The sequence below is a fragment of the Hippoglossus stenolepis genome, chromosome 20, assembly GCF_022539355.2.
Source record: "Hippoglossus stenolepis isolate QCI-W04-F060 chromosome 20, HSTE1.2, whole genome shotgun sequence".
Lineage (NCBI taxonomy): Eukaryota > Metazoa > Chordata > Actinopteri > Pleuronectiformes > Pleuronectidae > Hippoglossus > Hippoglossus stenolepis.
Genome location: NC_061502.1, coordinates 11,090,110 through 11,105,230, shown reverse-complemented (window position 1 = coordinate 11,105,230; position 15,121 = coordinate 11,090,110). Strand labels below are relative to the sequence as shown.

General features: G+C 40.1%; 1 protein-coding gene across 2 annotated transcripts; it reads right to left on the bottom strand.

Annotated features, from left to right (window-relative positions):
• Positions 1–5,162: 5,162 nt before the first annotated feature.
• On the bottom strand, positions 5,163–13,032 carry blk (BLK proto-oncogene, Src family tyrosine kinase). Of its 2 annotated transcripts, none has more exons than XM_035144683.2 (14): positions 12,884–13,032; positions 11,790–11,860; positions 11,610–11,709; positions 11,165–11,195; positions 10,676–10,769; positions 10,483–10,581; positions 10,284–10,387; positions 10,028–10,177; positions 9,490–9,642; positions 9,224–9,403; positions 8,234–8,310; positions 7,245–7,395; positions 6,002–6,133; positions 5,163–5,830 (listed from the first exon to the last, which is right to left on the bottom strand). In XM_035144683.2, exons 3-14 carry the CDS (start codon positions 11,700–11,702, stop codon positions 5,628–5,630), a joined length of 1,467 nt encoding a protein of 488 aa, XP_035000574.1. In that variant the 5' UTR covers positions 11,703–11,709; positions 11,790–11,860; positions 12,884–13,032; the 3' UTR covers positions 5,163–5,627. The 2 variants fall into 2 exon arrangements, with proteins under 2 accessions (XP_035000574.1, XP_035000573.1); XM_035144682.2 differs by having other exon boundaries at positions 11,610–11,703; positions 12,884–13,031.
• Positions 13,033–15,121: the final 2,089 nt, after the last annotated feature.

The following is a 15,121-nucleotide window of genomic DNA, read 5'->3' as shown; positions in this document are numbered from 1 at the left end:
GAATGTGGAAAACCAACATCAGGGTAAATTGACTTTTTCCACCAACAATCACAATGGAGTCATCAACACACACACACACACACACACACACACACACACACACGCACACACACACACACACACACACACACACACACACACACACACACACACACACACACACACACACACTCTGCTTGTTATTATAAAAAAGCACCACTTCATCTAACTGTTTATGCTGTAAACTTGTCAGACGTCCTGAGGAATAAACAAGCATAATGAAAATCAATGGGATCCATTCCTCACTGTCTCACTGTGAAGGAATCGGAAGAATCACACACCTATACCTCCCACTGTATACATTAAGGAATGTGTCACCTTCACATTACTGGAGTGCCGGATTAATCTCAACCACTGTAACACGAGGAACAATTAAATGCAGGCGGCGACGTAAAGAGCTCGGTTTTAATGAATAAATTAGTCGAGCGACGATGTGGGAGACCTTTCAAAATGAGTGTGGGGGGGGGGGCGGGGGTCACATTAAAGCCTCAATCATCATTTCATTTTAAAACTTTCCACCGGATCCAGAAAGGACGGGGTTAAAAAAACGCCAGAAATAACTTCCCCCGGTGTGAGAGAATGTTAATTGCTCAGTGTTCGGAGTCCAGTGGAAGACGTTTGCTAGTAATGAGAAGGCAGAGAGACGACGGGGTTTTAATAAGTTGAGGTGGACACAGACAGGTTATAGTTCATACTGTTCCTCCCCCTGAAGACTCACAGGTACTTAAAGTGTAAGATTGGAACATTATGTTCGATGACATTCCTCCAACGTCCAAAGCTTGGGGGGGGATACAGCTTTATATTTTTAGATTTGTAAATGTAAAAGACAAAAAGAAGGATGAGGTAAGGTTTACAAAATAGACTGTTTTTCCCGGGACAACAAAAAAATTGTTCTACACATTAAAAACATACTCACCTAGTCCATAATACTGGTAGTTTGATACGTAAGATCACTGGCACCCCCCTTCCCATCTGTGGAATCACTGTACCACAAACACACCATCACAAAAATGATCTCTGACCCCAACCGTCCTGCTTACCACCTGTTTGAACAATTGCCCTGTAGGAGGCGCTACAGATCCTTATCCACCAAATCATAGCATTTCACAAACTTATGTTTTTTTCACGTGGACATGATCTTTTCCACGAAAAATAATTCCACCGATTTATGTGTGGTCATTAATAAACGATTCTGATCCTGATTCTGAAATTTGACAATTTTAGAAGCTCTCAATCTCTTGAGACTTGACTTCTATGTTACGCTCGTCTTTTGACGTCAAATGCAGAGAGTGGATGAGTCAACCGCTCAAGGTCAACGGCACATATATGAATATTTACGTTGACATTCGATACACAGACCGCCAGGAGAAGGGAGACAGTGACAGCTGGGCTCCTGGAACAGGGCAGGAGCTCATGCAGCGCTGCATACTGATCAGGGATGATGAGGTTTCTTGTCGGGGTTGGGGTTGGGGGGGGGGCTAACATAAGACTCACACAGCACAAGGCTGTGACTCGAGGTGCCAGGTGTTACAGCTGTGTGAAACGTAATTGAGTGTTTGACTGTCCAGTGAAAAGGTTTATGTGACTGTGAGTTCATTAGCTGAGAGATGCATCCTCCCGCTCGCGCAGTGCGATTCGTCAATTATTCAGATTCTTCATAAGCGACCGTTCTCTCAAAGCTAATCAGATTCCATCCCTTTAACTCTTACCAGTGGAGACTCAGAGTCTAAAAACAACACTGGATGGTCATATCTCAGCCCACATAGCGTAGGCCAGCAGTATCCTTCAGTACTTGTTTTACTGCACCAGCAAACATATAATTACATTTCCCCGTAGTTACCGGTGCCCAAGGCTCATCATTGAGCACAACCATGGTAGTCAATTACCAGATACGATTGGAGCGTGTGCTGGGTTTGTTTGCTACCTCGTGGCTTTAAGGCTCTGCTACTTTAAGGCTCTGTTCCAGGAAATGCATTGACACACAGAGAGTCATATATCAGGGGGAAATATCAATCTAGTAGATTGTTTCCTAAAACAACTTCCCAATCAGCCCAAAGGAAGGCGTCAGGCCTCCATACATTGTCTGCGCAGATTTCTTTTGCATCTGGCTTCATCAAATAAAACACCATTTACACAAAAGGTCATTTTTTTCGTAAATGTATAAATATAGACGCCCCTCTCGCCCTCTTACTTGTCTCCATCGTTTTCCTGAGTTTTATGTTCGGCATGTGGTTAGTATTGAATCAGGAAATATTAACATACTGCAGAGTCAAGGACACTTATGTCAGCGGTAACATCCGTGGAGTCGCCGAAGAGGCTTTACGTTTTCTAGCATTTGACACAAAGGCTGACACAGGCCTGATCCCGACTGCTTCAATCGATCTCCAGCAGAACTCAGGAGACCAGCAGCCGTTCTCATTACATATTGATTTCCCCCGCGAGTTCATGTACAGTGCAGAAGTCTGGCCCAGTGACTCAATATTATGGAAATAATGTGTTCTTTAGAATGGAACACTTTTAGTCTATCGCTCCATAAAGTATACATGTTCTCTTTGTGTGTGTCAGTGGTAGAGCAGTGTATAAAATGCACATGAATCCTTACAATTAAGGTAATAAATCCTCTGTATACATGTTGTACCTCTTTACCTATTTACCTCTCTTTAGAGGATAAAATTATTAAGTGTGGTTAGTTTAGCTCTGCTTTCCTTTATAGTATGTGTCAGAGAACAGATTAATTGATGTTGTATAATATAAGATAATGTCATATCAAATCATGAAACATGTGACAACTGCGATACATCTCCCCTCCCTTTTGCTTATCTACTTTCGCTGCTCATTTTGCAAAATGATTTGCAGACACGTCCTGTCACCGTTTCAAGGGCCCTCACATCTATTGGACCAACCTCTCCGGCTTGATGGACTCCACTAATTTAATGACATCAAAGCCCAGGAGAGAGAAAGCCATGTGCATGAGGAGCCTGATGTCAAGCGAACCCCATTGAAGGCAGCAGCATCATCCAGAGATGAAAGCGCATCTCTTTTCATCTGTGGCTGATGTGCTTGGGGGTTGTTTTTTTTATCCCAGAGGACAAGCGCAGGGTTTACCCTCCCAAGATGCTAATGATGTGTTACCTTCTGCAGGGATCAGTCATCAATCTGTGCGCGAGCCGGGCGATTCCCATCATTATTCCTCTGTGAGGCAGCCATGACGAGCAGGAGGAGGAGAGGGGGTGGTCAGGCCTCCCCACCTTTACCCCACACGGCTTGTCGTCTGCTGTTAACATCCCAGCTCCTGACAAGCAGAGCGGCTTATCGGTCATATTAAATGTGAGCCGTATTAATGTTCATTCCCTCAGATTGTGCATGTGGGGTAGCTTGTGATTCAATTATTAGCTGTATCCCTTAATACCCGCTTTAACTTGCTCGTGCTCAACAGATGGATTCTTTGGATATTTGATAAATCATACAATCAATCGCTAATCCTTTTGGTTAAGCTGCCAGAACTGGAAAGTCAAGTAACTCAAGCAATTGGCTGAATCATTTTTAAGTTTGGAAGAAGCTGCATCATCCCTGATATATCCATGGTGGCCTAGGGGTCACAATAAGGTCATTCACAACATGCTCTCCTCTAGTGTATTTTTCGGGAAAAAATATTTCAGTCCTGGTCCCATTTTATCCATTTTTGGTTAAAGAATGATCTTTTAGCTTTTTTTGTTATTCTGTCTGTATGTTATAATAATAACAATACCTTTATTTATAAAGCACTTATCTAAACAAGGTTACAAAATAATAACTCTGCGGATAAAGATAAATCTGACTCAGCTACTGGCTTGTATGGCAGTGCTATGAAAGCCATGTGGCCCACTCAGTAGATCAGATTACCTCTGTGAGCCAAATACATGTGTGTGTAATGCCACCTTGGAAAATGTGTGCTACGTTTTGAGGATGCATTGTTCTGCTGTCAAGGTGAACGTTGCATCCAAGCTCAGTAGTACGGTGGAAAAACACATGTCATTCTCCCTCCCATAATTTCCTGTCAATAAATGGTCATGATTAGAAATAAAAGCCCTGTCAGACATATTCTGAATGGGAGACATCTTTTTTTTGTTATCTATCCTGACTGTACAAAAGCTCCGCTCTTCTCCTTTCTGTATCAGCAGCAAACCAGTTTCGTTGCAGTTTATGATCCTATTGCTACATCATTTAAAACTATGTAACACTGACCTCTGCAGGACAATGGGAGTATGGTAACTCTTATTTCGACAGCATAGGTTTAAAATGCTCAACTGCCATTAAAATGCTATTACTGATATTCATAAATAGGACTCATACAACAGTATGGTTTCGGTGATGGTTTCTGATGATGGGATGGAGTGAATTTGTTTAATGTTCCCTATAGGAAATTAAAGATGCACTTTGCTGCTGATTCTGAGTTCATTCATATTCAAACTCATTTTTCGTCTTACTCACTTTATATTATTATTACTAAATTCATTTTATATCAAATAACATAAAACTCTCTTTCTCCGTCACAATTCAAAGGCGCTTTATCAACTAAATCAAGTGAAACAACTTCTTCACAACGTCTCTCAACTACCAAAATGTGGAAAAACCTTTTGCACGTTCTAGCTGTGTGGCATTTGAGGAATGCTGACTCACACTTCCTGTTTCCGCTCCTTTCAGGAAATGGCAGAGTTTAATCCCACTCCGCTCCTCTTATCTCAGAGATGCTGTCTGAGCCCCCACAGGGAGGGTTTTCTTCAGAGGGGTGGGGGTCCTGTACACCGCTGTTTACTCTCACACTCGGTGCTGAGATAAACATGCATCGTAAAGTTTGTGTTTTAAGTTTAAGGCATTTGGATGTTCCTCTTTTCTGCAACTTTGGGTTTGAACATATTTCAAACGGAAATTAGATTTAAAAAAAATGTTTGAATGTCACATGGTTGTGCACGCAGACCCACTTCAGAGTGACTTCATAATCTCACTGTTGAGCACAGAACTCTTAACAATTTTAAATGTAAAGAGTTAAACACACACGTTTTTTAAAACAGTGACTAAAATTCTTTAATACACAGTTATTTTCCGATAGGAGGAATGCAATTCAAGAATAAATTTGTTCTAAATCATGTAAATATTTTTATTTAGAAAAACACTTACGCATATATAAGTTCTCTTTTTAAAGTCCATTTCTTTATATATCCACTGAATGACTGAAAGAATAAAAAGTGCAAGTATTGTGCATGTAATCTCAGGCCAGTTGTTTCTGTTTCATACAGATATTTAATCTATAGCTGTTCATGCTTATTTTTTTACATTTCTATGTATTGTTTGTTTATTAGTCTCATGATGTCTTCATGACTCTTTTCTTACATTGACATAAGCTCTTTCAGTCTTACAGCTGCTAGAGACGGAAGGAGCCATAAATAAGAAGCTTTAATATTCCCTCATGAAGTAGAAGAAAAAAAAGTGTCCATTCGAAATGTAAAAAAAAAAAAAAGGATCTATCTTGAAGAGGATTGTTTGATCCTCCATCCATTCAAGTCTCACTTCTGTCTTTATCGGCAGGAAACATTTTGTCTTTGCTTTCATCACGGCTGTATCTCATATTGTCCCTCTGTGGCGATAAAGAAGTCATTCAGCATGTTCTGCAGGAATTCAAAAGTGGGCCGTTCCTCAGGCGCCTGTTTCCAGCACGTCATCATCATGTTGTAGAGCTCCTCGGGACAGCCCTCCGGACGAGGCATCCTGTACGAGCTGTCCAGGCTCCTGATCACCTCCGGGTTGGTCATCCCTGATTACGAGAAGAAAGACAAGCTAGTGTGAGATCATAATAAACTTAAGGTAAATTTGCAACGAACAAGACAGCGACATAGCACTTGGATTGGTTGGACTACTATATAGTTCCTTACTATATATGTTCTGCATAACAACCACATATTAATGTATTGCTCATGTCCCGTACCTGGGTAAGGTATTCTTCCATAGGTGACTATTTCAGTCAGGAGGATCCCAAAGGACCACACGTCCGACTTGATGCTGAATGTGCCGAAGTTGATGGCCTCTGGCGCCGTCCATTTGATGGGAAATTTAGCACCTGGTTGATAGGAAGAAAGGTGAGAAAAAGTAGATGGAACCTCCTGTTGAATTGGCTGGTGACTGAAGAGGGTGTACGTGTGAGTGTGCATGTGTGTGTTTTTTCCTCTTAACATGAGGCGATTCGATGACATGACAAGAAATTACAGATATCTTGATATATGTCTGATGACTGTCAGGGGACAACACGTTCAATCCCTTTTGTTATATTTGTCCTTTCTGTGTCAATGCTGGCAAATATTATGTGTTACAGGGTATTTCACCGGATTCACTGGATTAGTTGAAATATTTCATCCTCTCCTGATTAGTTTGTAAAACAAATGTCTAAATAGTTCTTGCATGTACGAAAACACAATATATATATAAATATATATCACAATGTAAAATGAAGATAAGGCAATTCTTTATTAGTCCCACTACTGGGACATTTGAATTTACATCAGTAAAGTAATAAGTTAAATGAAATACTAATAAGTGTAAGAATAAAAAAATATAGAAAAATATAAATGGATACACATATAGAATTGTGATAAAAGATTTGATCCATATCTCCTATTATTACTATTTCTCTACAGCACATGATAAAAAAATGGCATAAGAACGACAGCAAGTTGTTAGACTGGTTCAAATAATGCACATCTAACTTCAGAGCCGTAGCTGCTATTATTTGTTTGTTTTTAATAATTTATTTTTATGCATTTTTCTCCCGGTTTAGCAACCTTGGACGAGTTTATATTCTATAATCAAAAAGGCTGATTGCAGTATTTTAGGCTCTGTATACTGCTGCCAGGCGAACAACTGTCGATGTGTAGTTGAGATTACAGTTCCACACCATGTGCTTGTAAGGTACTTGCAAACAAGCTCTCTCTCTTTTAAGCTGATAATTGGTGTTGGTTGCATTTCAACAATAAGAGTAAGTCCCCTGTGGCGTATTTTTTGCCATGTTAATGCAATGTTGTGTAATTTAGACCTTTATTTTGTTGGAGAGGTAGTAAAATATAGAAAATGTGAAGACTTTTTTTTAGTGCGTGGTCAAATCCGCCCCAGGATGAAGGAGTCTTAAAGAATTTCTAAAATTCGGGCTGTGGCCGTGCACTCATTTATTGACCTACCTTCATGAGCTGTGTATTCCGTCTCAATGATCCTGGCCAGGCCAAAGTCTGCTATCTTACAGTGCAGGGTCTCATTGACCAGTATGTTGGCCGCACGCACGTCTCTGTGGATGTAGTTCTTCTTCTCGATGTAGGCCATACCCTCAGCTATCTGTCAGATTGAAACAAATCAGGAAAAGAGCATTAGAACCAGGACTTCAGGGAAATTAACATATCAAATACAAAATGTATATATGGTTTATTTATGACAGACAAATACACTTTACATATACAAGTGTTTTTTATTTGATGCTAAGTAGAGTATTATAAAACAGAGGAAACAGAAAGTATTTTTTAATCCATAAAATGTTGGACGAAATTAGAAAATTGCACTTGAAATATATAAATTATAGCGGATTTTTAGAGTAAATGGAGATTTTGTGAAGACATACTGTAGGTCTATTTTCTCTGCTCAGTGTGCGTGTGTATACATGAATTGTGTTTACATGTAGAGTAATGGCAGTAAAGTGGGTTTAAAAGGATGTGACAAGTCTCAGGCCGTCAACATGCTTCTGGGTTCTGAGGGAGCTCAGTGAGAGTGGAAAAAAAAAAAAAACATTTCCTGTCCGGATGTTAATAATTGATGCAGGGCGAGGCTTTGAGCCAGACGAGCAGAGGCCCCCACCAGAGAAACCTCACAGCTACTGCTGACAGTTTCCACGTGTATTTACATCCTGGCCCGTGTCAGAGTTTACAATATACAACAAACGTTACCCGAGTAACTTTAGAACAGCTCGCATTTAAAAATAGTCTTTGAGGTCAGAAATAACGCCTGTTTTTTGTTTGTGGTAAAGTATGCAAAAATTTGTGCTGTTATTTCATCTCAAACAAACACAGCAGCAAGCAAAAAGGCTAAAGATACACACAAATGTTGTGGGTTGGCAACGAAAGATGAAAATGTCACAAACATTATACAAAACTGTAAGATTATCATGATTTTTTTTTTTTACCTGCGCTGACATGTCTATCAGCTTGTTGAGCTGTAGCTTCTTTCCTTCGTCTGTTTTCAGAAAGTCCAGGAGACATCCTGTCAGTGACAAAATAAGAAAAAAGAGAAGTGACACCATCAGATAAAGAAATGAAAGATAATCAAGTGGAAACTTCGGGTTTCATAGTCCAGTTAAAGTCATTCAGTTATGCAGACTGTGACATCTTATACGGAGAGGAGTCAAATTTAAATGATGTTGTTAAGTATAGAGCCGTACGTTTTGAAGGCCCTAGCAGCAACTAACACAAACACAAACATCCGCTTGGTATAAAATCGTTGGTGGAGTTTTGGGAGGTTATGTTTTCAACCCGTGTCCCTTTGTTTGTTGGTTGTTCGGTTGGTTGGTTTATTTGCAAGATTACACAAAAACAACTGGATGGATTTCCTCAAGGGAAGACGCCATTAAATATTGGTGCAGATCTGGATCAGGGGGCGGATGCAGGAATTCTTTTTCGCCTTCTTTGGTTTGTCAGAGTTACGCTGTCTTCTGAGTGACATCATAAGTGTTTGAATCTGTAGTTTAAGAATGTTTAAATTAAAACGACTGTAAAAAAAACAAAAAATTACAGAACGAAGTGAAATACAATAATGCCTCAAAAATAATCGCAGAATTGAATCAACTACCTGATAACATAATTTTGAAATCCCTGGTTTAATCTCATTCAAATATGAAACATTTTCTTCCTCTCATTTGTTCTCAGTTTTCTTTATCTAATGCTATCGTGTATTGAAAAAGTTTAGGCTCATAGGTTGAACTATTTAAAGATATTTAAAATATTTATCTAACTATTTATAGACAATTTAGAGAATAATCCAGAAAGAAAATAAGAATTTGCTGCCGCTGGATATTTTAGGGCACATTTACTTTGTCTAAAAAATAAGTATAAAACTGAATGAACTGTTTGTCCATCCCCACCCCCCCCCCCCCTCCCCCGTTTATTCAGTGTCTTACCATTGATCATGAACTCAGTGACGATGAGAATGGGCTCCTTCGTGACCACAGCGTGGAGACGCACCAGTCGTTCATGCTGCAGCCGCTTCATGAGGTTGGCCTCCTCGAGGAAGGCCTGAGGCTCCATTGTTCCCTCTTTCAACGTCTTAATGGCCACCTTTTGGGTGTTCTTGTAGAAACCTGTGGTAAGGATTATAAGCAGTGTGACACACTGTACTGTCTCTGTTCATCAAACGTCTCCGGTGACATTGGCAGCTCTCTCTCACCCATCCACACTTCTCCGAACTGCCCAGCTCCCAGTTTCTTCACCATTTTCAGCGTATCTCTAGGAATCTCCCATTCGTCCTGTGCCCACGGCATCTGGGGTGCATTAAGTTTACAGGGGGCATACAGTCGCCGACACAGACCATCAGCGATACCTGAGCCCAAACATGACACATGCAAATATAATGAACAGCTTTTCTTTTTGATTTCATTGCTGCTGTGATACATTTTTTGTCACTGAAACACTACAGGCCTGGTGAGCTCTCGTATCCTCAACAGTCTTGAAAGTGTTTCTGTGTGGGAGCTGATGTAAGGCTCTTAAGTTGATGTGCATTGGCAGCTATTCAAGAGATTTGGTCTTATTATCTCGTGGTTTAGTCGAAGGAGTGGAAAGACTCACACAGGAAATGCATGACACACCACAAGGGTCTAGCTTGTTTGTGCAGACGTCTGTTCCGCGCCTTGTGAGCAGTAAACAGGGCTCAAATCAACTCATTCAAGTTCTCTCATCATTTTCCGTTTTTTTGTAACTTTACTCACGGCTGTAGTACGTGACCAGCTCCTGTAGTGATTGGAACGAGGTGGAAGGAGAGATGTAGAAGCCTCCTTTGTCCAGAGTGCGGATCTTGTAGTGTTTCACCATGTCTCCTTCTTCTGCTACATGATCTCTGATTGACAGTGAGAACGACCCTGAAGGGCAAAGCACACAGATGGTACAGGTTCTGCATCCTGAGATGTGGCGCCACTGGTATTTGTATTTGTGTCGGATCACATAAAGAGACTGATGGGGAGTCACCTTTACAGGTCTCGCTCTCTCGAACTAGAAAGGCACCGGGTTTATTACCAGGCGCCAAAAGCAGTCGCTCGGTCTCCCTCCGACTCACGTCCTTGAAATACCATCTACGAAAGAGAGAACAACAAAATTTATTTCTAAAATGTTGTAGCAGTGCTGAATCAAATCTGCCACTAGTGTTGCGTTTAAATGTGTCGCTTACTTTTCCACCTCCAGCGTATCTGCTCTGGCTACGTAATTACACGGTATTAAGCCCTCCTCTCCCGTCGACAACAATCTCGCCCGCCACCATTCTCCATTTCTTCAAATAAACAGGGGATGATCAGTTGTTGTTGTTTTTTTCACTGTTGCTGGGTAAACACCGAATCGTATCGGGACCATGTGATGGGACTTACTCTTGCAGAACCTTAAGTTGGTCTCCTTTCTTGAAAGGCAGATCGTTTTTGTTGTTGCCTTTGAAATCGTGCTGTGCCACGAACACGAAGTCATCTGAAGTCAGGCGGAGCGAACCGTTAGAGGAAGCGAGTTCACGAAGCAATTTCACTTCATAATACTCAATTTTAAATTTTTCTTTAGGCCCGTTCCTGTGCATAATCCTCTAATCCTCGGTAAAATAAGTGTATTCAAATTACTGTGTTACTATTCTTCTCTACACAATAAGAATTCTGTATTTTTTGACACTGTCTTTGACATTAAACACACTTTCTTCTCATCTCTCACGAATAATCTCATCTTTCACCCAGAAGAGGACAGAGGAAATACAGCTGAGATCTCTATCACTGGACCTAACCTCACAGCAACAGTCAAACCAAAATGGAACGCTGGCCTGTCTTTTCAGAAAGTGTAGAAAATGTTGTTATGCGAGTTCAGTGTTCAGTCATTACCATTCTCCAAATAGTTATTTCCACTTTGTGCCTAAAGAACAGAAGAAGTTGTTTTTTAACAGGAACATTCACAGTGAGCAGGCAGTTAATGAAAAATAACACAATGTCGGAACAGATTATTTTCAAATCACGGCAAATAGTTTTATTTCCTCCGCCAAGGAGACGGTGTTTTTTATTAGGAAGCAGGATTACATAAAACTTGGTGGACACATTATAACCAAACTTGGTGGAAAGATGTGGCCTGAGTCAGGGAAGAACCCAATTTATTTTTGTGAGGACCTGGAAATCCAGGATATTTTTTTCATAGTCTTTAACATTGTGATAAGATGTTTCCAATGATTTCCTACAGAATGATACATGAATCTCGATGAATAAAATCAGGTGCATTGAAAAGACTGATATCTACGATACGATATCAAGTTTTTCCTTTGAGCGTTCTACTTACAGTGAGATGGGAGTGGGGGGCCGGAGAGTTGTGTTTTGCTTTGTAGAAGTGGCGATCGCTGACTGTTGTCTGGTCACTCCAAGCACAGCCCATCCTGAATATATATAAGATGGAAATAGTTACCTTCTACAGCTACACCACATACTAATAACAAGACATGTCAGTTGTTTATGGTCATACCTGATGAAGCAGATGTTTTCAGCCTCCACTCCTCTCACTGCAGGGCCTTGTCTCTGAGTTCATCCCCGGTGCTGGATGAATGAATATAACACACTGTGAATTGCTAAATAAAATCGCTGTGTTGTTACCATGTCTATTTATGCACACAATAAATTGGCTTTTATATGAGGAAGTGGAAAAATAAGTTTACAGATTTGGATGGTGCCGTTTGCATATACAGTTTATACCACACTGTCATGTCAGAGACATAAATAGAGGAAGGATATTGTGAATTTGTTCTTTGTTTGGCGTCAATGTGAAACTACCAATGTTTTTCACGCATCACTGCTGTTTCTGAGTCTGTTAAAGCGGCCCCATGAGATGTTCAGGATAAATACTGATCATAATTTCAATCGAATGGTCCAGAGTCTTGAGAGCACGTTTCAATGTTTGAATAATTAGCCGTTAGAAAGGAATCTTATTTCCCACAAAAGTTCAAGTTTACGCTTTTACATTCAAAAATGACAAATTCAACTGTTCATTGAGTTACTTTTGATGTCACTTATTCTGAAAAAAGGAATAATGTTAAAGTATATTTTTATTATTTTATATTTTTAATATGCCATAAAAAAGCAACTGTGATGAGGACAATCTTTTATTGCACTTCCGTTGCCTTAACTTTTCATTACTGTGTAACTAAACTATGATGGTAATATTATAGGTGGCACCGCTGTTGAGAAATGACAATTTCACATATCTATATTTAAGTGTAACATTAAATGTTTAAGTGCGACATGTGTTTTCATTATTACTGACCTGTATGCTGCAACACCTTTATAGTATGAATATTGTCATTGCGCTATTTTCAAACACACTAGGAATTGTATTTCTCTTATTCAAATTTATTTTCATGTTTAAAACTGTGATAGTTTGTATCTGTGACAAACACTTTTCACACGCACACTTTTTGTCCCCAAACATGTCATTCAGAGATCAGTTAAATTGTATCCCTCCATATTAGTCATTTTAATCGTACACACATTTTCACCATATCATTACAGTATCTGTACTTCTACCACCTGTCAGTCGTGTATAGTGAGATAGTCATACAGTACCTTGACCTCGTCCCCCAGGCTGCAGTCGTCAAAAGTACTCCACATGTTAAGAAGTCTCAAGTTCCTCATTGAAAAGTGCTTGTCAGTCTCTCTCTCTCTCTCTCTCTCTCTCTCGCCCCCCCCTTCTCTCAGGGGAACTACACTGACTTTACAGTAAAGAGGTAACAGTTTATTTATGTTGTCTGGTCATTCCTTCTCTTGACACCCCCCTGCAGGTCCTCTAACAAAATGACTAAACTTCAATGACTTAACTTTCACCAGATTTTCGTGTGTGAAATGAACGAATATAGTCTCATCTTTGATCTACAGACTAAGATGAGACTATTTCTAAATGTGTGTGAGTTTTTATTGCAAGTCATTTTGCATATAACAAGCGATCTGCAGCGGAAAAGGGGGCTGTGCTGTGCTGTGCTGTGCTGTGCTGTCTAAGTGTCTAAGTGTCTGGGTGACTGTTGGTGAGTGTGGTCGAGGTTTGGGTACTGTAACACGGAGAGCAGGGTTTCCATGACGTATGTCTCAGTTCCTCTTTTCTGTTTATGTCTACAATAATACCTTTTTAAATGAATACACCTCAATGCGTTTTTACAATACAATAGTTTGGAAGAGTGGTACACATCAAGACCACTAGATGGACCAGTGGACAAGTAATGAGTCAAATGGAGAATCCAGTGTGTGCTCATGGGATGCATGGAAGTATTTTTTTTCATATACAGTATATGCAATGTCAAAAGTTGCACATATTAATGCTATTTTAATTATTCTTGAAGGCTACCACATCTGTAAATAATGTTCTTACCCTATTTATTACACTTTTTCTGAAGCATACGTGTATCTTGAGGTTTTTTTTTAGATGAAAGTGTTTACTTCCTTACAAACCTGCTTTGGCCTATTACCTGCTGAACATAGACTCTAACATCACGTAGGTAGAGCTCCTTATTATACACCCAGTTGTATGTATAAACTGCAGTAGTACCCTAATTACTCTAATACTCTAACTGTAATTTATAAGTAGTACTGAGGTCGGTTCAGCAGAATCAATAAACTCAGACTTTTTAGTGTGATTATTTTAAGAGCTATTGTACTTTATTGTAAAGGACAGACACCATTCATATTTACTAGTGTTTTCAAATATTTTTTTATTATCACTATTATGTTGGGAAACTTGCAAATGCATTAATACACCACAAGTGCTTAATACATAATACGTACATTTTTGCCATGTACTTTGTACTGAGAAGACGTTGTGTATCATAATACTCACCCTTACTTTTAGTGCTTCATGAGGACGATTCCTAAAAGACAGATTTGGTTGATTTCCTCTTAATCACTAGTGCTTTGATTTATTTAATCTATGTGGAGACTGTATTTACCTCCAGGGCCATTGAGCGGTCCATGGTTGAGGGATTATGCACCATATACTAATCTGGTTTCTGATGTTCCCCTTACTTGACACCAGATGGCACTGAAAGTCACCAAAAGTGTGTTTCTTTCAAGACACTTCCACTTTCCCCTGCACTCAGACCATGTCTATTATTAGATTACCACCAAACTGTCTTAAAAGATTCAATAAAGTGCTGCATCCTCTGTATGTGGTGCCGAGGACAGTGTGCGGATGTGGAATCGAGCCGATGTGCGGTCAATCTATCAAAGTACAACAATGCTTTGGTTTTTCACACCAGCTAACCAGCTCTTTCCTATTGTCACCGTGATATGCAACGGTGGAGGGAATTCACCCATTTCCATCGGACAGTGAACACAACACAATATGTCGCCCCCTCCTTGTTTAATATCAAATGAATCAAAGAACTTTATAAGGAAGATATCATTCAGAGTAAGTTGTACCCTCAGTGCGGGGAACAATAAATCTTACAGCACCGGAAGTGCTTTGTTTCCTATGGGGGGGCTTTATAATACACGCAGTGTGGGGATATTACTCTCTGGGCAAGACTTCACAGGTTTTTGTTTGGACCACCTGTGCTGTGTGTGGGGGCTGTGTTGTGCTGTGGTTCTCTGAATGAACAACCTCACTTCACTGCACACGAACACACACACACACACACACACACACACACACACACACACACACACACACATTCTTACACACACAGGCTGCAGGTGCATGGTGATTGTTATTGAGTGCGTCCTGGTTACTAACTGCTGTTTCTCTTTATACTCTCGTCTTCTGGTTTTCCATCAGCCCTTGTTTTCTTCCCAGGGCTTTGCGGATGCTTGTGTACA

Excerpts from the sequence above, each read along its gene's own strand:
- blk (XM_035144683.2), bottom strand. The coding sequence starts at position 11,702 with ATGGGCTGTGCTTGGAGTGACCAGACAACAGTCAGCGATCGCCACTTC. Across the intron at positions 10,582-10,675 it reads CAACTTAAGGTTCTGCAAGA|AAATGGAGAATGGTGGCGGG; the intron begins GTAAGTCCCATC and ends GTTTATTTGAAG. Across the intron at positions 10,178-10,283 it reads AGAGAGCGAGACCTGTAAAG|GGTCGTTCTCACTGTCAATC; the intron begins GTGACTCCCCAT and ends TTTGCCCTTCAG.